The sequence below is a fragment of the Poecilia formosa genome, unplaced genomic scaffold, assembly GCF_000485575.1.
Source record: "Poecilia formosa unplaced genomic scaffold, Poecilia_formosa-5.1.2 Scaffold787, whole genome shotgun sequence".
Classification (NCBI taxonomy): Eukaryota; Metazoa; Chordata; class Actinopteri; order Cyprinodontiformes; family Poeciliidae; genus Poecilia; species Poecilia formosa.
Window position 1 is genome coordinate 30128 of NW_006800726.1, and position 25532 is coordinate 55659.

Genomic DNA, 25532 nt, shown 5'->3' on the forward strand with positions numbered 1-25532 from the left:
AACAAAACAATTAGCTATGAATATTGTTCTTTGAAGTTTTACAAAGTAAACCTACCAGCTCCTTAAAATCTTACATTTAAATGTTAAACAGTTTAAAATCTTTTAATTTAAGCTGAAAGCATTAAACCAAATTCAGCAGCATTGATCATCTCAATAAGGCTGCACAGTGGCACAGTGGGTAGAGCTGTTGCCTTGCAGCAAGAAGGTTCTGGGTTCGATTCCCAGCCCCAGTCTTTGTGCATGGTGGGTTCTCTCTGGCTTCCTCCCACAGTCCAAAAACATGACTGTCAGGTTTGGTTGTGTCTCTGTGTTGCCCGGTGACAGACTGGTCACCTGTCCAGGTGACCCCACCTCTCGCCCAGAACGTCAGCTGGAGAGGCAGCAGCTCCTCCTGACCCACTAAGGAACCAGCTGTTAGAAAATGGATGGAATATATTTTTGTTTTGGCTGCAAATTAAACATGAACCAGTCGTCAGTCCAACTTTCCACCTCAACTTCTCTGTTGTTTTTTAATGAGTTCATTTTCTCTTTACCTTCTAAAAACTTTTAAACATTTAAAATAAAGATGCAGGAAATGATAAAGGTGTTTTTAGCTCTCGGTGAATTTGGTAGAATTATTAATGAATATTTTTAAGGATCGCTTCTCTGAGCAGCAGTTTCAGTAACACTTGAGGGAAGTTGCAGATGAATTTCCGAGCTGTCATAAATCCATCGTAATCCAGCAGGCAGATTGTCGATCATATTATAATCAGGCATCATGTATTGGTGAGCAGCGCCGGATTAAAGGATTGTTCCTGTTTGTCTAAAATAAATCTGCTGAACCTTTTCAGCTCAAATCCTTCAGAGGACTGAGGCTCATTTTTCATTTCTATAAAAGGGCCAAACTAATTCATATCTATTGTTTTTATTACATAAAGAAAACAGATAAAAGGTGTGAAGCGTCTGGCATATGGAGCTGCGACATCCCATAATACTCACAGATCTTCTTCAGTACAAAGGAATCTCGCCTCACTCCGCCCATTACGTAACGGGATTATCGATCCGCAGATTAACGGCCGACCAATCGGAAGCAGGCCCCGCCCCCAAACAGAAACTCACTGTGACTCGCAGTTTAGTTGTTAGATTTTAGTCTTTATTTTTCTATCTTTTTCTTGACAATTTGCTAGCAGACATGTGAAAACTTGGACCAACAAAACATCATTATTATTGTTGCTTTTTATTGTTTTATTAATTACAGCATATTGTCAGATGTAACAGTGAGAAGATGGAGTTTAAAAAAACAATCAAAAACCAAACTGGAAAACGAGAAAAAAGAAACAGTGACTTTAGTAATCGAAGCTGTTTTGCTTTTCTTTTTATTCCATGTACACAATATAACAGTCTAAAACATTAAACACACAGCGCTGAAGACGGTGCAGTGGGGGGGCAGTCCTCATCTACTGGGAGCAATGGGAAGACTGGGGCTGAGGGAGGGGACTACGAACAAAAATGGCCGTCAATATAAAACTAAGAGTCTTTTTTCTTCTTTTGTTTTTTGTTTCCTTCACATTTAAATCCACCAATCAGACGTCGGCAGTGATTGGAGGTGGGGGGAGCTAAAGGAGGATTTTTTACATTTCTGCATTTTCTTTTCTCTCGTAGACAATATAAAATCTCACAGACAAGCAAAGAAAAAGTAAAAAAAAACACAGGATGCACGTTTAGACCCGGGCGGAGGGAGGTGGAGGATGAAGGTGGGGTGAATTATTGCTTTCTGAGGAAGTATTTTTACTTCTCAACTACATGAATTGCATCCCTCTCATTCGCTCCGACTGTCTCTCACCGTGGTGATCTGTTTACATGATTACTCCGATTATTCGGGAGGAAGAGGAGGGAGGAGGAGGAGGAAGAGTTGGGGGCGGGGCTCAGAGCTCCTTGCTCAGCGAATCCCGGGCAGTTTTAATCTTCTTTGTTTGGCCTCACACGTTTCCCGCCTTTTTGTCTGGCAAATGATAACAAGAGATTGAAAAAATGTATTAAAAATAGAATAATAATAATAAAAGCAGTCATACAAAAAAGATTAGATGTGAGTTTAGTGGTTTAGTACAGATGTTGGTCACTGGTGTTGTGAGTTTTTTAGTGTTAAAGGAAACAGAAAAACCAGCAGTGTGGCCACATCATGGAGGATAATCCTCACAGTCAGCTTGGAGAGCAGCTTTTATTCATCACTCCAGAAAAACGAGCCTCAGCCTGAAATCTGACCGTTTAGATCAGGGGTCCCCAAACTGTTTCCTGTGAGGGCCACATAACTTTTCCCTTCTCTGGTGGGGGGCCGGAGATTGTTGGGGGGGCGGGGATGCGTTTCTCGATTGATTTTTACCCAGAAAGCACATGGGCAAAAACCATGAGTGAAACGGTCACTGGGACTAACTAGTATATATTCCACTGAGGGAAAGTAACTATAACATATTAATTTCTCATATGTTACCATAAAGGCTCGGTTTGAAGTATAAGCTGCTACTTACAGGCGGCGTTCATAACAGACGTGTGTTCATCTGCTCTACCGCTAGCAAACAACCGAACTGATTAAATAACATAAAAGTCAAGCAGTTCCCTAAAAGTCCAACAGATGGCAGCAATGCGCCGTGCAAAACAAAACACCCACAGTTTACAGGACACATTCCTGCTAAAGAGCCCCCTGGTGGTTGAAGAAAAATACACATATAAACCGGAAAATACAATAAATGGAAAAAATATCTGAATGCTCTCTGGTATTGTTTCCTTCTTTCATCATAAACACTGAGCTAACTATATGAGCTGGTTAGATATTTAAATCTAACAACTAATTGCTAAGTTTAGGCGCTGAAACTCAGTTAGCTAAAAAGCTCCTGTGACACTTTAATGTCACATTGATCGACTCTTTTGACTGGAAAAGTGGTTTCCTTCTCTGCAGATGCAAAGCTAACTAAGTTAGGACTAGTTAGCTAGTTAAAGCTAACCTCTTCCTGCTGAGTGTGAGGCCTGGAAGGTTTTAAAAGACTTTGTAAAGGCCACAGCTAATTTTATTTTTCTCATCTGTTGATGTGACTTTAATTTTGTTTTCTTCATAAAAAAGTGAAGTACCAGAACTTAAACTATTTAGCTTGTTAAAGCTAACAGCTACATAGTAAATACAACTACCATAAGATGTTTAGCAAGCCTTTGTTAATATCAGATTAGTCATTGATCGACTCGCGTTTCCCTTTCAAATATTCAGATTTTTTTTCTATAGAGCTAAATATTAAGCTAAATATTGTTAGCTGGTTGAACGTAACTGCTACCAGTTCATTTTAACTGATGGAAGAGTTAAAATGAACTGTGAATAAAACCTTAATTTTGCCTGCTAATGACAGCTTGATGATCACAGCTAGTTAGCTATTTACAGCTAGCAGTTATTTACAGCTAACAGCTACTGGCACCTGGAAGCTCTAGGAGGAAGATCAACAATAAAAAGTCTGCAGTTGTACTTCTAATGATTTCAAAAAACCGAAAACTTTTTTCTGAGGTAAAGTTTGTCATGGAAGACGACTTTGGAAGAAAATCAAACAAATAACTTACAGGTGTCTGAACTACTTCTGGATTACAGCTTTGCCTGGAACAGCAGCCAGTATGGAGACAAAATATGAAAAACTGCGTGTAATCTTTTATTTTCCTAACTTCATTCACTTTAATTCAGCTTCTTGAGGCTTTACAAACAGCCAACTAACTCAGCATTTGCCCAAATTAACCCGGTACTTGAGTCTGGAGTGGAGGGTTTGTGTTTTTCAGGAACAACAATCGTTCCTTCAGACTGTTGTGGTGTCTTTGCTGTCAGTCAGTAAAACAAAGGGAAGCTAGTTCTGCTCTTAGATCTCCGACCGGGAGGGTAAAATGCTCTTTTCATTTATTTAAAATAATAACTTGTATCTGATTGCTGTAGATTCTCTCCTGTTTGGTGTACAAATAGAGAAAATAAATCATGAAATGTTTAAACATCTGCAAGTTGGGACAGAACAAAGTTTCAGAAAGTCCTAAACCATAAATCCTGTTAGCAACACGTCACTACAGAGCCTCTGGGAAACGTTGCTGCAGCACCTGCTGAATGTTGGGATGAAAGCGGGCGCCGCTGGACGGCGAGCCGCATGCAGCAGTCTGAGTGGAGAGGAGCAGGAAGCATAATAATTCAGGAGGGTCACAGGTCGCCCTGAGCAGGTTTCAACCACAGAAAAGCTTCAAAAACGGAGCGCTGAGTCGGCGGAAAGGAGCGCGCTCCCTCAGCAGACCTCACAGAGTGACGGAAACGTTTGGCTAGTTTGTGTTTTCAGACCGTTTGCTGTCAAACGGTCTGAAAACGGTTTGAACAACTTCCTGAGAAAAAAGCTTCCTGTGGTCTGAAAGCTGCTGCCAGCGCCGAAGTCCTGCTGTTTCTGTCCGCCTCCATCAACTTTAGCTGCTCTGAGGTTAGCCCAGCTTAGCGTAAAGACGGGATAGCATCCAGGTTAGCCCAGCTTAGCGTAAAGACTGAATAGCATCCAGGTTAGCCCAGCTTAGCGTAAAGACGGGATAGCATCCAGGTTAGCCCAGCTTAGCGTAAAGACTGGAAGCAGAGGGAAACTGCTTGCATTGCTCAGATTAAACAATTTTAACCCATATGAACAATCCCACTGTCTCATTATCTGTGGAGTTTTTCACAAAAAAATTACTATTCTCACATTTATTGTCCTTAGAGACTCGTTTTGTAAAATGGATATCTATAAAGTCAAACTATCAGAAAAGAACGTTTTGGTTTTATTTTGCCTGAACATCTGAATTTTAAAAATAACATTTCATTTGTAACTGAGATCACTGAGTTAATAAATCAGAATTTAACGTTTTTCAAAGCAGAAAATTCTGAGTTTTGGTGCAATAAGAGCCTTCAGTTAAGCTCATGTAAAGTTGGGCATAAACTGACATTTTTGGCTCTTTTTTATGCAACAGTTTCTTTGACTAGACCGAATGTCGGCGTAATCATGTGTCATCCATTGCGTAGCACAATAGTGGTTAAAAGAAGCGATTAAAACTTCATGACCGACTTCCCATCAGCAATCAGGCCTGTTTGAAATTTGGGTCGCCCCCGGTGAAGGTATCGCCCGTTGCTGCAGCCCCTTGAGCCAAAATCAGCTGAACTCAGTTGAACGCCTCTCAACAAAGTATATAAGCAACCTGACCAGCAATATATCACTATAATAATTAAATATTGAATAAAAAAGAATTTAAATACTGGAAATAATGAACTTCAAACAGCACATGAAAATAAATATGAATTTAATGTTCACTCATCTCTCTCACGTTAGCATTAGCAACGTCTTCAAATACAAAACCGCTGCAGTTAAAGCTTGCAGCTAACTGTAGTGGAGTTAAAGTTGGCGTCTCCTCGTCGTTTGTAAAGTTACTCTGTCAAAAACTACCAGCCAAAATGAGCGGGTTATTCATCCTGTCATAATAAAAATAATTGGTTCATTTTTCAAAGTCATATTTTCATCATGTCATTTATATATGCCACAGTTTCAAACTAAATATTAGATGGAAGCTAATTATTGAGCTTAAACCTAAATATTCAGGTAATATGCAGATTCACTTGGACTATCAAAATAAAAGCTGGGTTTTCTGAAACCTTTCATTGAACTCCAGCTTTTAAATTGCTTCAAATCACAACTTTATCTTTGTTTTCCCTCTTTTCCTGAACAACATTGCAGCTTAAAGGATGAGCTAATTCAGAGCTAGCTAAACACCAGGCTAGCTCTGACATAAATATTTAACACTGAGCTAAATATTTGGCTTTCCAAATAAATGTTTATGTTTGAGCCAAATATTTAGTTAGCATAGTAAATATTTAGCTAGCTAGCTAAAATGAACTCCCATGTTTTTCTCATATGACCAGCTACACAAATTATTGTTTTTCTTTTTCTCCTCTAGACTCAAGGCTACGATGTGTCGCTAACGCACACACAGTGACATAAAATGATTTGCGATGCTGACCGCTGTTTGATCTGGAACTGAACATATGGAGCTTTATGTTATCTATAAAGTGATTTATGCTTTCATGACAGTTTGTTGTTCGGTTGTTCTGGTTCTGACAAAGCACCAAACCAGACATTCTTAGAAGTGTGGTGGAAATCTAAAAATCATGTTTTTTAAAGTCTGTAGTGCAGGAAAAACCCTCACAAATAAACTCTGAGGATAAAACTGACTTTCAGCTGCTTCCATTCACTGCCGCTATAAAAAGATGATCAGAACCGATCACAACCGGGTCTAAAACTGGCCTGCAGATCAGGTGTAAACCTCTTTCCCTGTTGCCATGGAAACCTAAAACCTGTGAGTTCATGCTTGTGCTACGTAACTTTTAGCACGTGAAAGTGTTTTAATGTGACCATGTGCAGTAAAGTGTGAATATAAGGAGCGTGTTCATGTCGTCAGTATCTAACTTTGTAATGGCCATTGAAGCCGTTGTCGATGCTCAGCTCCCTCTCTAATTGGACAGCAGCTGCTGACATCACAGTTTGAACGATAGCCACGGCTGCTTCTCGGAGGTCCCTCTTCCTTATCTCCTCCTCCTCTTCCTCCCCCCTGCCTCCCTGGTCACAGCCTCCGTTTTGGGGAGACTCTGCCTCTCCTTCCTCCTCCTCTTCCTCCCTGCTCTCGGTTAGTGCTAGCTTGGATTCAACATGGCTGCCTTGGCCTTGCTTCCTGCTGCTGTCTGTTCGCTCTGTGTCTTGCTTGCTGTTAGCTCCGCCTCCTTTGCGGCCACTCTGAGGCTCGTCAGAGTCCCGGCTGATGCGCTCGAACTCACCGCTGTTCACAGCCGCTGTGGCGTTGATGATCTTGGCGTTGGCGTCGTCCTTCATGCCCTCCTTGCTCTTCTTCATGGGGCTGCTGTCCTTCGTCTGCTCCTCCTCCTCCTGATGGTTCTCGGTGGCGTTCTCCTCCGCCACGCCGTTGGAGCAGCCTGTCTCACCGTTGGTCTCCGCCGCTTCCACCGGCGTCTTCTCCGGCTCCTCCACCGCCTCGCTTCCGCTCTCCGCAGTCTTCTCCTCGGCCTCTTTGTCGTTGCTCTCCTGGGTCGCTGCGGCGGCCTCGCCGTCGGCTCCGCCCTCCTCTGTGGCGTCTCCTTCTTCGGCGGCCTCCTCCTCCTCCTTGGCGCCTTCGCCCTGGTCCACGCTGCTGGACTTGCCCTTCCGCATGATGAAGTTCTTCAGGGAAACAGCACGACCAAAGTGGGAACGCTTGGCCTTGGCTGATTTGGAGTCTTTGCCTTCCTCTGCGGCTGCTTCCTCACCTGTGGAGGACATGGAGGAACGTTAGCGTTACTCCAGAAGTAACGAGCGTTTTAATAACTGACTGGGTGGAAACCTGAACCAAAGAAGACTGTAGTTCCCTTTCTCTGGATTATTTTGAATGACCCTTTCTGTAGAGCAAGCTTCTTAGCAGCTAGCTGTGCTAACCCTAATGCCCTGCTGATAAACGCTAGCTCTGCTAATGCTAAAGTGCTAAATTCTTTGTTGCTGCCTTAGCCTAATTGACCACAGTAGGGCTTTGGTCAGAAAGCATGCTAACATTAGCAGATTTGAACTGTTTACTGTTCTACAGCAATGCATTCTGGGTAGAAAATAGGAGTCATTTGCTGCACCGTAACAGGAAAAGAAGCTGAACTGCTTGTTAACATTCAACACAGATGTCAAACATTATTCAACTAACAGTTTTTAAAACAACCAAGTAAATTAGCGCTTTCAGAATTTATCCAGAAAATTTATTTTATGGGAAGCTAAGTACGTTGAATGTTTTTAAAGTTAGTGAAACGACTAAAAATTAGCTCTGCTATTAGCGCATTTGCAGATTAGCAACATTTTCCCACCACTACTTTAAGTATTAAAATCTTAGGCAGCAGGAAAGAAAGCAGAAAATGTAATTTAGGGGAAGCTAAGTGTGCTAGATGTTTTCAGAGTTAGCAAAATCGCTACAGCGCCAAACAAAAAATTAGCTCACCTATTAGCAGATTAGTGGAAGTGTGCTCACCGCTGCTTCTTACCCATGAAGGTTTTGTCCGGAGAATCCAGAAAGCTTTGAGATAATTCATGAATAGTTTTAACTTTCAAACCTGTAGCATAGCTCCCCTGTTACCAGACGCTTGCCTCTGATTGGCTGATGGTGCCTTGTGGCGTCTCAGGAGTTCAGAGACTCAGTCGAAACTTTAGAAACAGAACTGAACTGGTCAGGGAGCGGACCGATCGCTGCGTGAAACATTTTTATTCCTGCAAGATGACGCGTGATCCAAAGCAGGGAACCGCTCCAGCTTCAGAATCGCCCTTCAGCCAATCCAGACGGTTCTTTGGGACTGGATCATTAGCCGTGTTCTCATCAACAGCTTTTATTGTCATTTTAAAGTATTGCATTAGAAAAAGTTGATTAAAATGGCAAAATTTAAAATGACTTCCTCAATTTTGCTAAAAAGTTTTTATAGTCACTTCAGGCAATTTTTGTCATTTCTGAAAAACAGTTAATGCGCTAAAGACGGAAACACATTTGCAGGATAAGTTCTGACAGATCAAACTTTCCCCTCCACTGCTGGGTCTGTGCCTTACCAGAGGCACCAAACTCTGAAAACTCTCCTCTCCAAACCTATGGCAGGGAGGGGAGGACTCTCTCTACTTTATGCTAGCTAGCAACTTCTACTTCCTGTTAGGAACTTCTACTTCCTGTTTATTCCAGCCATGCGTAGCATCAAAATCTGATGAGATCATGCTCTGTTCAGCCTGGCTGATGGAAATCAACTACTTTGCCTTTTTCCTTTTATCCGTTTTTGTTCATTTCGAACCTTTGCATGGCGGTTGGATGGAACCGCGGCTGCTGGTTCCGAGGTCGACCCGTTCTTCCAGGCTGCTGCCTGGTGCTGGAGGTTGGCTGTTTCTGTCGTGGTTTTGAGGATTAACAGATTTTAAGCTGATTGGTTTATGGAGAGTTGATTGGCTGTTACAGCCTACTGAGGAACATCCTACCAACAACCTTTTTTCTGTCCCTCCTTCCTTTTATGCAGCCAAAAGCTAATTTTGACTGGAGCGTCTGTAAAATTTGAATTTCACACAGTGACTATTTTACTTGATGAACTACATCAGCTCCCTGCGAGCCGGTGAGGCTTGACCTCCCTGGAAAGGTGCGGACTCAGAGTCAGCCTGAGACCAGAGCTCTGCAGCGGCGTCCCACTGGGATGATACCTCGAGTCCTGCTGTTTCAAACCCGTCAGGATGTTGGTCAAGCCTTCAGCGCGCCGGTCAGACGAGCTCCGATGCCTTAAAGACGCCTTTCCAACGGGAACAACCCGAGTGGAGATCTACTGAATCTCACCTCAGACAGACGGATCACTCCTTCACATCTGAACTCTGTTGTCTGAGTGATTTTTGAAACAAAGCACACGATCGCTCAGTTCCAGGGGTTTATGTATCAGTTCATGTAAAATCATTGAGTTTTGAACAGAATCAATCAAATCTCAGAAAGAAACTGAAACAAAAACATTGTGACTAAAAACTAAGTGCACCCCATGACCCGGCTGCCTGTGGAAACCATTGAGTCCACTCCATAACTGCCAGGTGCTGAATCTGTAAACCAACCCCAACCATCACTCCTCCACCACCGTGCCTGACAGTCAAACTAAACAGCAGCTCAGTTTGACTGTCAGGCACGGTGGTGGCCTGACAGCTGCTGTTTAGTTTGACTAACATCTCCTGCATATGAAGTTCCACTGCTAGCTCATGTAGCGGTTGGATTTTAGGATGTTAGTTCCTGTTTTCTCACCAGAGGCTGCAGTGGCGTCCTCCTCACCAGTAGGGGCGCACTCTGTGTTGGCCCGTTTGCTCTTGGGAATGACGCGCTTCTTGAAGGAGGTCCAGATCTCGTTGGCGTGTTGCGTCACCGTCCCGCCTCCCACCGCCTTCTCCTCCTCGCCTCCCTCGGCCTTCTCCTCCTCCGTCTTCGCCTCCTCGGCTCCTGCCTCAACCTTCCCCCCCTCTTCTTCGTCTCCTCCCCCTGCGGCCTCCTCTGTTTTGTCGGCAGACTCTTTGTCTGAGCCCCTGGCCTTGCCACTGATGCCCACCACGGACGAGTCCCTCTTCAGACCCTGGAAGGTCCAGGAGCGTTTCAGCTTCCAACGCTTGTGACCGGACTCCTTGGAGTCCAGGGTGGAGGAGTCTCCGCCTCCTGCTTCTCCCTCTGCTCCCTCCTCCTTCCCGTCCTCACCACCGCCACTCTTTTTGTGTGTCTTCTGAGCCATGAGCTTCTTGAAGGAGTGCCAGCGCTTCATGTGCTTGGTAGTCGAGGACGAAGCTTTCTGCTCCCCCTCTGCTCCTGCCACCACTCCGCCCTCCTCCGCCGTGGCGTTGAGCGCTTCTGGGTCCTCCAGGCGGTCCAGGGACCGGGACCGGACCTTGACCTGCTTCTCGGGCTCTGCCGTGCCACCGTCCTTCTTCTCGGTGCTGCGATGGGAGAAGATCCTCGCCACGGGCTTCCGGATCAGATCGCGGACGGTAGATTTGGACTCTACGGTTTTGCTCTTCTTCTCCTCCTCCTTCTCTCCGTTCTCTGCAGGCTTCTCCATTGCTGCCTCTCCCTCGGCTCCTCCTTCGGCCTCCGCTCCTTCCTCTCCTGCCTTTTCTCCGTCCTTCTCACCTCCTTCGACGGCGGCGTCGTCAGCTCCCCCTGCGGTTACGGCGTGTTCCTTCTTCTTCCTGCCCGCCATCACTTTCCCCAGGCCGCTCTTGTTGAGGAAGGAGTCTAGGAACGAGGTCTTGGTCTCGGCAGAGGAGGCACTTTCTGAGCTCTGAGGAGGAGCCGCCTCCCCACCTGCTGCTGCTCCTTCCTCCTCACCGCCGGCCTCCTCGGCTGCGGCTGTGTCATTGTTCACAGTCTCTTTGTTGTCCGCCGCCTCGCTGTTGACCGCCGAGCCGTCGTTCTGCACCACTTCGCTGCCGACAGTCTCTGTGTTTGCGGTTTTGACCGGCTGCTCCACCTCGGCTGGTTTGCTTTCTGGGGTTTTCCCATCTTCCTGGACCACTGGTGCTGCACCGACCTCAGTCGCCGCCATCTCAGAAAGGGAAAACAGTAATCAGAGCTGAACTTCCTTCCTTGACTTTCTTCCTTCCTCTTCCTCTGTGGCTTTCTGGTGCTCGGTTCCTCCTGCTGCGGCGGCGCTCTCAGGTCATGGAGAGCAGGGTGGAGAGCAGTGGAGAGGAGGAAACGCACTCAGCATCCTACTAGTCCTCCAAACTCCTGTGGAGAAGAGAAGGGTGAGGAGAGAGGGGGGAGGAACAGATGGTTAATAGTCTGAATCGACACCACGGACACTCAATTAGTCTCGACTAGGCCGTGCTCTGAATGTGGAATGAAGGGAGGATCTCGGCGGGGAATGCAATGCAATTACGATGTTTCCAGAACAAGTGACACTTTGAGAAGTTAAAGCTTGGTGTGTGAACACGCCGACTCTGTCCTCCTTTCCTCTCAGAAAGTCAGGAACTGTGTTGGGAATCAGCCTGAAGGAGTCGTTTCTCTGCAGCTAAGCCCAGGTAAGACAGGGCAAACCTGCAGCGGGTTTCATGACTAAAACAGGATCGACTGTTGGATCTTTATTAAACCTCCGTCAAAGTGATGCTGCTGGTTGATCTGTTATGACCCAGAACCGTTGCCAGTCGTTCGCTTTGGCCCAAAATGATGACCTGCTGGTCACCAAACAGTCAATCACGAGGAAACCGGCTGATTTGATCCATCAATGGTAAATTGGGATCTAAAAACATAGATCAGGCCGCTCTTGTTGAGGAAGGAGTCTAGGAACGAGGTCTTGGTCTCGGCAGAGGAGGCACTTTCTGAGCTCTGAGGAGGAGCCGCCTCCCCACCTGCTGCTGCTCCTTCCTCCTCACCGCTCTATGTTACTCTATGTGTTACTCACTGTGGAAATAAGTCAGTAGATTAATCAATTACAGATACTCCTGATCTCATCAGGAACTGCCGGTCCACAGAGTCCTTCCTTACATTTCTACCAGTAGAGGACAGCAGTGTTTCCCAACCCTAGTCCTGGAGGAACCCTGCAGGTTTTAGATGTTTCCCTGATTTAACACACCGGATTCAGCTCAACAAAAGCCTGTTAACCAGCCGTCAGTTAAAATCAAAGCACATCTAAAACATGCAGGGCTTGGTGGGAAACGCTGAGCTAAAGGACATCAGGTGAAGGACAGTGGATCAAATAGTTACTGGGAATTATTGGCAAATTAAAGACTGATGAAGTGAGCATCAGACATCCTCGGTCTGCTCAGGGAAGTGAAGGGTTAGAGGAAGGTGAAAGGTCAGTTTGTAGCTACGCAGCAATCTGAAGGTAGTTTGGACAAACTGGAAACACTGGAGGACTGAAGCTCTGAGGTGTGGAAGGCACAGCCCGCCGTCAGTCAGTCAGTCAGTCAGTCAGTCAGTCAGTCAGTCAGTCAGTCAGTCAGTCAGTCACAGTCCTGAGGTTTGGCTCGGGTCCAGGGTTCTGGAGTCCTGCAGTTGGTTCTATGGGCCCCGATTGAGATCTGAAGTGTCTAAAAAGTCTCTGTCTCTAGGGGTCGGGTGTTTGTAGACTAAACTGTCCTGGTTCTTTCTGGAGGACTGACACATCCGGAGCTGGTGGTCGTTGCTCCTCTGCAGGACTTCTGGTGGGAATTGAACCTTTTCCTCCCAGCTAGTTGGTAAAGTGGACTCTTCCCTGAGTCCCTCAGATCTGCCTGTCTCTCTGCAGTCGGCCTGTTTGCTATGAGCAGAAGATGCTCCGCCACTCTCCGTAAGCAGTGTGGTAGTAGCAGCGCTTTAATGAATGAATCAGAGCCTGATGAGTCACCGTCTGTCTGACGGAGGTGAGGAAGGGAAGCCGCCTGCAGCAGGAAGGATCTCAGGTGGAGGCGAGCGGCTGGGCTGTTAACACATCCATCACATGCTCCAGATAATCCCACAGTGCCTGAGCGGCTCCATCGCTCAGCGGCTGCTCTGCCTTCCTGCTGACGGTTGACCGGTTTGCTGTTTCACAGGCTGATTTACGGCCTGACTGAGGCAGAAACACTGAAACGCCTCCGATCCGTCGTTGTTTGGGTTGTAAATGGAGCATTTTCAGAGTGGAGGCTGAATCATGACTCTGCAAAGAGGATTCTTCTAGCAGACAAACGACAGTTTCCCTCCTGCAGCTGCTTTGTTTCAGTGAGACGACTTGGACAACACTCAGCAGAACAGCTGTTGATCTGACATGTTTCTGGCCAGCTAGCATGCTAATTTTGAGCAAACCTTTAAAGTGTCACAGAACCAAAAACACACAGGAAGCGAGGCATAATTGGAAAGGTTTCAGTTTTCCGCCACTCAGAACGAACAGAACGCAACGGCAACAAAGTTGATCAATTGTCTTGTGTTGCGTTGCTAGCCCACGTCTATGTCTATGAATGCTGCTGGTTCCTTTGCAGGAGGAGGGCTAGCAGCTCAGAGATCCATAGGGAGGAACGGAGAGCGTGAAGGCGCCTCCTGTGTGTTGAGACTGTCAGCCGCGTTTCCTTCTGAAGGTTTGGAGCGAATCCACCAGGCGTGATGTCATCAGACGTTGACGCTGCGCATGGCTGGGACAAACAGGAAGTAAAGATTGCCGGCTAGCATGGAGCACACATCGCAGAAGAATGGAGATGATTTCAGGAATGCGTTGCTATTGTCCTGCTGGAGACGTAGTGGTGTCCAGACGTGGTTTGGAGCGTTACAGGAAGGTCTGGGGAAACGCTCATAACGGATCGGCTGATTGGTCATGTGAGGTAAACGTTATAAAAATCATCTGCAAGTTTGGTGCCTCTGGTAAGGCACAGATCCTCCAGTGGATGGGAGCGCCAACCGACTTATTCAGTGTTTCCATCCATCATCCAACACGTTTATCCCTGGCGGGGTTGCCAGGGGGCTGGTGCCTTGCTCCAGGGGTCAAAGGGCAAGAGGCGGGGTCACACAGACAGGAAATGTGTTTCCATCCATTTCCTTCTCAAGCAAAGACTAAAACTTTTGTAGCCTCAGCTGCTGCAGTTCTGTGGATTATTTTATTTATTAATATAACAAAATCAGCCCAGAGATGATGTCATAACTCAGACTATGACGTCATAGATTTGCTCCATAAGCTGCATCAGATCATTGGAAAGGCTGGTTATTAATCAGTTATTAAGCAGCAGACCCCCGCTCCCCTTTGTTTGGGTTTTGTGCGTCTTGGCAGATGGTGATTGGCTGCTGCAGCGTTAGATGTGAGGCTGAAGCCCTGAGGCGCCGGAGCTCCATCAGATGGAGGACAAAATGGAGGGAGGGGCGACGAAGAGGAGGAGGAGGATGAAGAGGAGTGGTGCAGACATGGGCTGATTGCGAATCGTCTCTGTTTTCCTGTCGTCTGTCTGGTTTTCTTCACCTCCGTCTGGTTTCCTCCTCTTCCTCTCATTTCTCTTCACAAACCTCTCATCTCTTCCTTCCTTCCATCTCTCTGTCAATCAGCTGTTTATTCCCTCCATCCCTTCTCCTCTTCCTCTCTTCCTCCAGTCTTTATAAGCCGTTTTATTCGGCTGCAGATATGAACTCTGACGTTTTTATAATTATTACCCCAGCAAGGTCACATCACAGCTTCTGCTAACAGGTTGGAACCAGATCCAGCCAGAGCCACCAGCTGCAGCGCCCCCTGCAGGACTGAACCGGTACCGAGGTCCAGTTCCCTGCAGAGCCCATGAGAGCGGAAATGACTGAAAATGCTGCAATGAAAGAAAATTGAAGCAAAATGGCACAAATAGAGAAACAGCACAAAACCCTCCAGGCCACTAGGGGGAGTCAACCGCAAATCATCTGGGACCAGACTGAGGAGAGTTGGAGGAAGATGGAAAAGGTGCGTTAAGCTTCATAACTTTTACAGTATTTTATATGAGCAGCATATTTAGAGCTCCCCCTGGTGGTCTGGAGGCGAGTTTTATATTTCTGTTTGTGACACTTCCTCCCTTGTTTCCTGTGGTTGCAGCATTTTTTCTGTTGCATTTTCTTCACTGTTTGAACCTCTCAGTCACCGTACATTACAACCCCAAACCTCTTCTAGAACTGGTTTCTTACTGGTTCTGTGCAGCTCAGAACCAGTTTGGCTCCATGCAGCTGGACTCCTCAGACATTTGAGTCTCACCCTGATTCTGACTGATAACTTTCTGACCACTAGAGGGCGACATGGACCAGCAGTCCAGACAGATCATGTGACTGAACAACGGTGTAGTCACAAAAAAGTAACAACCCGGTCCAGATGCAGCAGAACTCTGTGAATGTCATAACACTGATCCCAGTATAAACACACCAGTCAGAACTGGGAAGAGTGGAAGAGAATCAAACCAACATGGCGGGACCTGATGGTCCATTAGCTCCACTTCACTCAGGTTTTCAACATGGCTGCAGCTTCAGAGCCGTCTGCTTCAAGTTTATCCAGTAGCAGCATTTATTTCAGCGCTAACTGGGTAGCTAGCTAACCGGTTAGTTAGCTCGCTACCTAAATGTTTAGCTTAGAGATACTCAGATTAACTAAATGTTTAGATTGAAACTGACATTTATAACCGAATGACTAACATGATGGGAACATAGTTTAGATGAGGAACTGGTTTAACTGGTGGAGCTCCACATGCAGACGGTGGTTCTTGCTCTGTGGTTTGGTGATTTGCTGGTGTCTCTGATGAGCGTCGACTCGCTCCATGCAGATAAACAGTTTGTTGCTGTTGCTGCGGATTAAACCTGATGCTGCAGATTGACCTCTGAGAACCCGCAGGCCTTTTAGTGTGAAGGTATTAGAGAGCTTTAATCTGCAGCAGCAGAGCAGTCCGCTCCAGCTGGATCCAGTCCAGGAGGCCGCACACGTCGCCTGCTAGCGCTGCTGCTGCACATCTATGCTAATATTTCTATGTTCTCTGCTGCCTCAGGGTTCATAATAACTAGAGAACAACAGGCTGCTGTGGTTTGACTGCTGCCATCTCACTGGAGGAGGAATCAACACAACGGACTCCTGTTCACACACACACGCACACACACACACACACACGCACGCACACACACACACACACACACACACACACACACACACACACACACACACACCCTGCAGCTGAAGTTAAACAGATGAGGAGTTTCTGTCTGGGGATGAAATCTGAGGTTTGCATCGAATCACGCTGAAATTTAAACTCTACAGTTAAAGTTTAGCTAAAATAAAAAATTAGTTTTAGTGAAAAATTAAATATTTTTTCTCTAATTTCAGAAAGAGAAACTATAAATCTTGTGGTTCTGACGGTTCTGGCTCACAGAGAATTAAAACGTCAGAATATGACACCAGATCAATACATGTTTCAGACAGGATGGTCATCTCTGACATCACTTCCTGCTCTGGGCTCCTTTTGCAGGCTGCAGTTATCTCCATTACTAGTTCAGCTTTAGCCACAATTTTTCCTTCCACTCAACTTTCTATGGATATTAATAAAGTGATCCTTTCTGGAGCTGTAACTGTATAAAACAGATCTCAAAGATGAAATCATCTCATGACACAGTTCATATTTCAGATATGTCAGCAGAACATGTACTGATGGTTCTGACCCGATCTACTTCCTGGATGAAATGAGTTCCCGCAGGTTGGCGTCATGGAAACGGTTCGTTAAAACGATCCGGTCCGATCTCTGCGGTCAGCACCGCGTCTCGCCTACAGCGACCTCTGACCCCGGAACTCACCTCCATCATTTAGATCTAGGGTGTCAAACTCCAGTCCTGGAGGGCCGCTGTCCTGGAGGGCCGCTGTCCTGCAACTTTTAGATGAGCCTCTGCTGCACCACCTGAATAGAATAATCAGGTCATTAAGGCTCTGGAGAACCGATCTACTCAAGGAGGAGGTGATTAAACCATTTCATTCCAGCGTTTTGAACCTCTGGCACATCTAAAAACTGGAGGACAGCGGCCCTTGAGGACTGGAGTTTGACACCTGTGATTTAGATCAAACCACAAAATTCGGACTCTTCGTTAACCGTTAGCCGCTAGCTGTTAGCCGCTAGCCGGATGTGATCTTCTTATGTTCTTCACATTGTTAGACATTTTGGATAAATCTCAGATGAAAACTATATTTTGAAAACAAGCTCCGACATTAATCTCACATTTCTTTAAGGTTCTGATCTAAAAGTTTGAGTTTTCATTGAGTGAAGGCAGAAAAATCATCATAAAATTATCATGAAAACAACATAAACTGTAATTTGTTTCACAGCATTTTGAGCTTTGGGCTAAAATTTGTTGTCATTTAGAAGAAAATCATGGATCAATGAGATTTGAAGCAGTTTTTTCACATTGAATCCTAAAATGTTTAATTAAGAAAACTGAACAAATTAATTAGAGAAGTAAAGGAAATGATTTTCATTGGATGGATTGGTTTCCTTAACTTGGGATTTTGGTTTTTACTGAATGTTTTTATTGAGTTTAAATGAAATTAACCTCTAATATCCTGCTTCTTCCAGATGATGGTGAAAACGTTGGGATTGGATTAGGCCAGATTACGCTCTGACTGTTCAGCGCAGAGTTTCCTGTCAGACTTCCTGCTTCTGGCTGTGAACTTTGACCCTCACCTGCTTTCCTCCTGTTTTTACCAATTAGCGGTGCTCCAGTGTTCCCATCAGGCCCAGTTTAAAGGAACAGTGTTTTCCTCCATAGTGGCGTCATTATCAGAGCCCGGACTCCAACAGAGGCCCCTTCATCACGCTGCTGCCTCCTCCTCCTCCTCACCCTCACACAGACAGGCCTTTATCTGCCATCATGTGCTCGGCTCTCTGTCCTGCAGCCTGACCCGGTTTCGCTGCGTTCGCGGCGGGGAGGAACGGCTGATTTGGGAAGCTGGCGCAGCGTCGCATGGCTGCAGCTTAGCGCTGATTTGATGTTATCTCTTAAGTCGTTCTGCAGAGGTTTGGCTCAGAAATCTGTCCGGCTGCAGAGGCCGTTTGGCCGTCACGAGGATCCAAACCGACATCAATATAATCGTAGAGGTGAACTCTGAGTTAATCTGCTGTCTTATTCCCTGTTTCTCTGAGAAAACTTCAGCTAACAGCAGGAATCAGAAACGACTGGATAAACGTCCGAATCAAAGATCTGGAGGAAAACCTGATGAAACGAAACCAAGGAAATAAGAAACATTTCAGATGAACTTGACGACAACGCTCAACAAACTAACACTAAATTCTCTTTTTTTCTCCTTTATGTGTCACTTACAAAAAAGCCTCCCTCTGTTTTAGACAAAAGATGGAGTTAATCATCTGAATCTTTTTCCTGGTATTTTTGATATTGTGAATCATTTTCATAATAACTCTAGTTGAATTTTTTTCTTTAACCTGCTTTTGCTCGTTTCTTTAGCTAAAATCCTGGAGAGGTTTCACTGACATCTTTTTTTGAAAAGGTTATTTTTATTTTTAAAAGTGCTTAAATGAAATAAATGTAAATATTTTATGATGGGGTAACAGGATAAAAGTTCATTTTGTTTCTCTGTTTTTATTTCTTCCTTCTGTGTGGGATTATTTCTCATAAAAGTTAAACATTTCTATGTTTGCTCAAGATAATCATAAAAACAACAGAATAATCTAACTGAATTATATATTTTCTGAAGACTTAATATTTCAGGATTTATTTCCTCATTTGATCTAGCAGGCAGATTATGAACAAGAATTAGTTTGGAGTTTTTGTTTTTTCACATCAGACTGAGTAGAAATCAGTTTAGATCATCAATTCTCAAAGCAAGTAATAAAAAGTTGAGCATAAATTAACTCCTGGTTGCTAAGTAACGGCTAAAAACTTGAAAAAACCCAATGAACTCTGAACAGATCCAGAAACTGGCTGGCCCCGCCTGTCGCCCGGGGCCAGCCGGACAGGTGGCCCCGCCTGTCGCCCGGGGCCAGCCGGACAGGTGGCCCCGCCTCTCGCCCGGGGCCAGCCGGACAGGTGGCCCCGCCTCAGTGTTTCTGCTCATTTCAGCTGAACTCTGTTGGTGGCTGACATGTTTTCTGCCTCTGGGGATCAACTGAGCGCGCTCAGATGAGCAAACAGACATCCCCACATCATGATGCTGCCACCACCATGTAATCTGCTTTCTGATTAGGTGACTAATAAAGCCATCCAGTTGCCTTCACTTAGGGCAGGGGTGGCCAAGTCCAGTCCTCGAGAGCCACCATCCTGCAACTTTCAGATGCATCCCTGCTTCAACACACCTGAATCTAATGAATGGCTCGTTATCAGGCCTCTGTAGAGCTGATCCCGAGCTGTTGGAGTAAGGATACTTCTAAAACTTGCAGGATGGTGGCTCTCGAGGACTGGACTTGGCCACCCCTGACTTAGGGGCATCAGCATTAAGGGGGCTGTGTTCATGAATGTCTGTCAGGTGAGATCAGCAGAAATGATGAAATAAATGTGATTCAGCTGTTTTCTGGGTTGAATCTGTGCTGATGACCATCACACCCATCAATCTGTGTTCACTCCAGCGCTCTGACTGGTGTGATAAAAATATGATCAGATTATGTAAGCTGGTAATCTGAGGATTATTCTGGGCTGCTGTGTATCTGATCGTGTCAGGAAAACACGCCTGACCTCTGGAAGTCCACATTCCTGCTCACAGCGAAAAACCTGCAAATTTAAGGAGACCCTCATGATCCACATGTGATGAGAAAACAGCAACAATTCGGCCCTTGTGCTCCACATTTCGTCCTTTCCACGAGTTTTCCATATTTTCCAATTATTGGTCTCCTTCGTCCTCCTTGTCTCTCTGATCGTTTTCCCGTCTCCGTCTTCATCCTGCCCCGTCTTTCCTATCCTCTCTCCTCATATCATTTATTCATGTCTGCTTTGGCCCATTAACCGGGCCAATCAGAACCAGAAGCATAAACTGGACAAACTGGGACAGCGACATCCTGCAACTGGCTGGAAATTAGACCTGGAGTTTCATTTCAAATGTTCAGGAGAAATAATCCACAGCAGGCCGGTTAGGGTTTGCTGTCAGAGGTCAGAGGTCAGGTGGCTGCACAGCGCTACAACTACACATCCCAGAATGCACTGGGAGCTTCTCACTTCTCTGATGTTAAATGGAAATCACAGCAAGTTTATTTTTCTAATCGCCACAATAAAACAAGAAACTACATTAACAATCAGACTCAAGGCCTTGACCTTTGACCCTTGACCTGACGGGTCTGGATGGTTCTGACCTGAACGTGTTTCATGCTGCAGACCGTCTGGAGCTGGAACCAGCGCCGGCTCGACGCTCCGCTGCGTCCTGGGGGCGTGGCCTCCGCTGAAGTTGGAAACGACTTTAACCAATCGCTAACATTTAGCCGTGACACATGGAGAGGCTACCAAGCTAACAGGAAGTTAAACAACCCCGACTTCTCTGCCTGGAGGAAAATGTCGTAATCATTCCTCCTGCTCCTCCTTGGAGGCGTGGCCGACATGGACTGATCAGCTCTGTTCTCTTCCTCTGATGCTAAGCTACAACCACAAGGCGTCGTTCACATCTCCTGCTTCTATTCTGTGATTGGCCGGTTGAAACCCATCCAGAGAAATCCAGCTCAAAGGGAGAAATCCCAGAGAGAACTGAAGGGAGATGAGAATTGAGTGCAACAGCATCAGAAAGCAACAAAATGGAGTTTATGGATCTACTGAGGGATAAACGGATCCGGTTCATTTCCCTCCAATAGGAACCGATTTGAGAAACCGATGAGTTCTGACCCGACTGTGATCCCGCCGTGACAAAGAAACATTCAATCTGCCTGGAAGTGATGTCGTAATCTGTAATCTGAGCAGGGAGCAGCAGACGGGGCCCTGAGGAACCCCACAGGCTTCAGTTCTGCTACCCAGACTCCTGCCGTGTGCAGGGGCCCACATCATGCCACCTCCTCCACCAACGCTGCCAGCTGATGTCCTGCTGGGGCCCCTGGAGGGCTGCCTGGCAGCGTGGGGGCCCCAGCAGAGACTGGATGAGGGCGGGAAGCTGCCTCGGGTGTTTTCTCTCTGCTGGTTTCCCTCTGAAGACTGTCGTCGTTTTTCAAGTCATCTTCTAAGTCATCTAAGCCAGATGGGTCATCTGGACTCTAAGGTCAAAGTTCACAGAGAAACCTGGAGCAGCCTCAACCAGGAAGACTGTGATTGGTCCTCCCATCCTTTGTTTATTTATTTATCTGTTTGTTTATCTATGTCACAGCGGAGTGGGTGGGGGGGCTATGCCAGTAGGAGGGGGGAGCCAGAGCGCATGCGCCACACAACAGGTGCTTCAGCAGAAGCTAATCTGCATTGCTAATAACCCCCGCCCCCTCCATCTTGGGGTGAGGAACCTCCTAATATGGCGACATGTTTTCGCCCGGAAACAAAAACTGAGTAAAATAAAAACATCATCTGGTCCTGATTCCCGCCACGGGGCCTCGCGGCCCGGATGGAGGGTTCGGTTTAGGTTCGGTTCGGGTCCCAGCAGCCCGCGCTGCTCCAGTCTGACCTCCTTTCCAGCAGACCGGGATGGTTCCCGCCATGTGCGTGTTTCTTGCACGCGCGCGCCGCTCCCGGTTCATTCCTGGTTATTGTTGTTATTGTGTCTGTCCACGCACGTAAACAACTTCACGCGCCGTGGGGTTCTGCTCTCCAGACGGCTCGTGTGCGCGCGCGGGCTCGTCAGCTGTGGCAGGTTTTCCGCTCGGTGCGTTTCTGGAGAAATATTCCAGAGGAATATTCCCAAATATTCCTGATGAGCGCATGCACGTGACTCTGTTGCTCCACATCACGGAGAAGCCGCGCGCGCCGAACCGCTGGACCGGAACCTGCAGAACCTGTGGGATCCGACCCGACAGAGACCCCGAACCGCCGCAGCGGGTCCGCCGCACCGTTAGCGGCTAATTACCTGCGTCAACCTGCAGAGCCGCTCACAGAGCCGCAAACAAAGAGCCGCAGACAGGATGGATGAGCGGATGGATGGATGAATGAAGGGATGAAGGGATGGATGGATGAATGAAGGGATGATGGATGGATGAATAGATGAAGAAAAAGAACCAACCTCCTTCTGCTCGGTGCGTAAATCCGTCTCCAGGCGCGCACAGCTCGGTAATGAGCTTGTTGTGTTGGACGCAAAAAGACGCTGCTGGCGCTAAATCCTCCCACCGCTCCCCCTTTCCCCCTCCCCCTCCCTCCCCTCTCTGATCTGCTCTCTCTCCTGCGCGCTCACGTGCGCGTGCGTCGTCCTCTCTCTTTCTCTCTCAGCCAATTGTGAGACTCGAAATTGGCGGGACGATAGCAGGTCCCTCAACGCTCGCGCACGCGTACCAGACGTCCTGGCGTATGGTTGCCCCTAGCAACCATCAAGGTCCCCACCCAACTCCCCCCCACACACCACACTCGCCTTAATCCCCCCTTCCCTCCTCCTCCCACGTTTTGAGGGAGACGTGAAGGAGAGGATGGGGTTAAATTTACAGGAGAAATGGAGGGAAGGCTTCAAGTTTATAACAAGGAAGGGGGGCAGGGGGGCAGGGGCTGTTTGGGGTAACAAAGGCGACCAGCAGCATAGAGTCTAAGCGCCAGCAGCTTAGTGCCCCTGTGGAGCTGGCTTTGTTCTGCCCCAATGGGGGGGTGAGGGGCAGGAACAATGGGGCAACGCTGAGAGGGGGGCAGAAGGAGAGAGGGGTGATGCATCTTCAGTTGGAAAAACCCAAACAGTTTTGTTCTGGTCCAGTAAAGCCCTCAGTGCAGTAGATCCATTAGATCCACGGATCCCTGACTGGGCCCAACCGGGTTAGCCAGGAACTGTCGCTAACACCTGGCTAACTAACTGAAGTGGTGTCCATTCTGATTGGCTGGCACTAGGAAACTTGCTAGGTAGCATTAGCTTTGGAGACTCAGTTCAACATGTTCAATACAGAGCTGAAGTTGGCTTCTGATTGAGATTCTTATTCAGCATTAGGTGACCAACTCAGCCATGCTAGTTGTTAGCCTAACCATGCTATGTGTTAGTTTAGCCAGGCTAGTTGTTAGCCACTGAGATAACTTTGTTGGTCCAGTTATCCTCACACCGGACCATGAATCTGAGTGGACTGGCCTCCAGAACCAGAATGTTTGGATCTCCTGGAAGCTGCTGAACCCTTTAAATATGTCCAGGACCCAGTGACTGGTTCTGACCCAGTGTGTTGCTGTGGTTACAGCAGTCCCTAGGCTTCAGCGGTTCCCTGGAAGTACAAACATTTTCCAGGTATCAATCCTGCTTCATCCATGGAGAACGGATCAGCCCAGTTTGATGAGCTACTGATTCACCAGTCGGCCCAGTTTGGCCTCCCAGTTGGGTCGGAGGAGGCAGAGCAGAACCAGAGCTCTGGTTCTTCCCACTAATGAGTGTGAGCTGAGGGCTAATTAGGCTGCAGCAACACACACACACACACACACACACATAGGCCTTCAGGGAGACATGTTTCATCTTTAAAATGTCCATCCTGGTCCAGTGTCTGTCTGTACAGATGATAGATGATGTCACCAGGTGTCTACGAGCTCAGAGGCTCTGGTGACAGCAATGTCTGTGTGTGTGTGTGTGTGTGTGCGTGATTTAACAGGCCAAACCACAGCAGTCAGAAGGTAAGGCAGATCAGTGAAACAGAGACGGAGCATCAATCTGACACCAACCTGGTCAGGTCACCATCAAGAGGAGGAGGAAGAGGAGGAGGAAGAGGAGAACATATTAGCAGGTTCTGTGTCTCTGCCATCATTTGTGTTCCACAGTAAGTTGATGTTTCGTCTCTTACTGTGAGATTTTCTCATCATCCATCCATTTTCTTCCACCCTTGTCCCAGGTGGAAGAAAATGGATGGATGAGGTGCTGCTGTCTCTCCAGCGAGACATTTCGTGCGACAGGTGGGGTCACCTGGACAGGTCTGCATTCTCATCATGAATGGAAATTTTAACGGTATGATGTAATTTCTGCAAACCATTTTCGCTCATGTTCCCATTTCTACTTCAGCTTTCTGTGTCTCTTGTGTTTGATCTCCCAACATTACAATTAATCAAACCTTCCATATTTTGCATCAGAGCATCAATATAACTGCTGAATCATGCTTCATGGCCAACATGACTCAGCAGTTTGACTGTCTGATCCGAATCAAACATTTTATTCACTGATACAGCTATTTAGTTTGTTGAGAGGAACTGGGAGTTTTCAGAAAGGAAATTCAAGATGTTTGAAAATTTGGATGAAAGAATGGAGCAAAGCGCTAAGCTAGCAGGTTTCAGTCCTAAATACGGAGCAGATGCAGCTTCTACCGAGTAACAAACCAGAGAACGTAAAGCCAGCAGCAGCACACAGCACTTCACTGGAGAAACAGGAGAAGAGTTCAGTCTGAAACCAGTCTGAAACAGTCTGACACCAGTCTGAAACCAGTCTGAAACCAGTCTGAAACCAGTCTGAAACAGTCTGACACCAGTCTGAAACCAGTCTGAAACCAGTCTGAAACCAGTCTGACACCAGTCTGAAACCAGTCTGACACCAGTCTGACACCAGTCTGAAACAGTCTGACACCAGTCTGAAACCAGTCTGAAACCAGTCTGACACCAGTCTGACAACAGTCTGAAACCAGTCTGACACCAGTCTGAAACCAGTCTGACACCAGTCTGACAACAGTCTGACAACAGTCTGAAACCAGTCTGACACCAGTCTGACACCAGTCTGACAACAGTCTGANCTGACACCAGTCTGACAACAGTCTGAAACCAGTCTGAAACCAGTCTGACACCAGTCTGAAACCAGACTGACACCAGTCTGAAACCAGTCTGAAACTAGTCTGACACCAGTCTGAAACTAGTCTGACACCAGTCAGACACCAGTCTGACACCAGTCAGATACCAGTCTGAAACCAGTCTGACACCAGTCTGACACCAGTCTGAAACCAGTCTGATACCAGTCTGAAACTGATGAAACTGACATCAGTTTCATCAGTCTGAAACTGATGTCAGTCAGTTTCAGACTGACTGACATCAGTCTGACACTGATGTCAGTCATTCAGACTGACATCAGTGTCAGTCTGAAACTGGTGTCAGACTGGTTTCAGACTGACACCAGTCTGAAACCAGTCTGAAACCAGTCTGACACCAGTCTGAAACCAGTCTGACAAAGCAGGTCAGACACTGCCTCCATGCATTGCATGGCAGGCACCTATTGTTCTACACCCAATAGAATGTCTCTTTATTATTATAGATTATTTATTTTTCTTCCATCACCGTTAATGCGGCTCGTACCGCTGCGTGTACCCCCACAAAAGTGGTATCAAATCGTGCGGCTCGATGCCGCAAAGGGAGCTATTATTTTTATTGGGATTCTGTGTAAAAATGACGACATAAATTAAAAAAAACGAAAAAACTTTAATCTGAGGAACTCGCAGCATCACTAAGATTTCTCTCTGAAACACACACACAGCACAGTGGAGGTCTGACTCCAAAACTCT

The 25532-nt window shown here is 46.6% G+C and overlaps 1 protein-coding gene and 2 long non-coding RNA genes across 6 annotated transcripts in view; 2 read left to right on the forward strand and 1 right to left on the reverse strand.

The window, feature by feature from the left end:
• Positions 1 to 1110: 1110 nt before the first annotated feature.
• Positions 1111 to 22246, reverse strand: LOC103131564 (apolipoprotein B receptor). 2 transcript variants are annotated; one of them, XM_016666737.1, is made up of 5 exons: positions 22112 to 22246; positions 9823 to 11292; positions 6827 to 7312; positions 4035 to 4149; positions 1111 to 1981 (listed from the first exon to the last, which is right to left on the reverse strand). In XM_016666737.1, the coding sequence occupies exons 2-4, from the start codon at positions 11105 to 11107 to the stop codon at positions 4046 to 4048; spliced, it is 1875 nt and encodes a 624-aa protein (XP_016522223.1). In that variant the 5' UTR covers positions 11108 to 11292; positions 22112 to 22246; the 3' UTR covers positions 1111 to 1981; positions 4035 to 4045. The 2 variants fall into 2 exon arrangements, with proteins under 2 accessions (XP_016522223.1, XP_007543303.1); XM_007543241.2 differs by lacking the exon at positions 4035 to 4149 and having other exon boundaries at positions 22112 to 22244.
• LOC103131563 (uncharacterized) lies at positions 4156 to 4688 on the forward strand. The gene is made up of 2 exons (XR_001660651.1): positions 4156 to 4457; positions 4496 to 4688. It is a non-coding gene; the product is annotated as an uncharacterized LOC103131563 (long non-coding RNA).
• Positions 10736 to 25532, forward strand: part of LOC103131566 (uncharacterized) — a 33278-nt gene continuing 18481 nt past the window's right edge. For 2 of the 3 annotated variants that reach the window (XR_001660649.1, XR_475394.2), the window contains exons 1-4: positions 10736 to 10808; positions 11855 to 14929; positions 23652 to 23783; positions 23889 to 23967. This is a non-coding gene — a long non-coding RNA (uncharacterized LOC103131566). Of the gene's footprint in view, positions 10809 to 11854; positions 14930 to 23651; positions 23817 to 23888; positions 23968 to 25532 lie in introns of all 3 variants that reach the window. The other variant, XR_001660650.1, reaches the window with a different exon arrangement.

Bases quoted from the DNA above. Each gene is read 5' to 3' on its own strand.
- LOC103131564 (XM_016666737.1), bottom strand. From the start codon at position 11,107: ATGGCGGCGACTGAGGTCGGTGCAGCACCAGTGGTCCAGGAAGATGGG. The intron at 7,313-9,822 runs GTGAGAAAACAG...TGTCCTCCACAG, and splicing joins GGACGCCACTGCAGCCTCTG to GTGAGGAAGCAGCCGCAGAG. The intron at 4,150-6,826 runs GTGAGTTCGAGC...CTCTCCACTCAG, and splicing joins CACAGCGGCTGTGAACAGCG to ACTGCTGCATGCGGCTCGCC.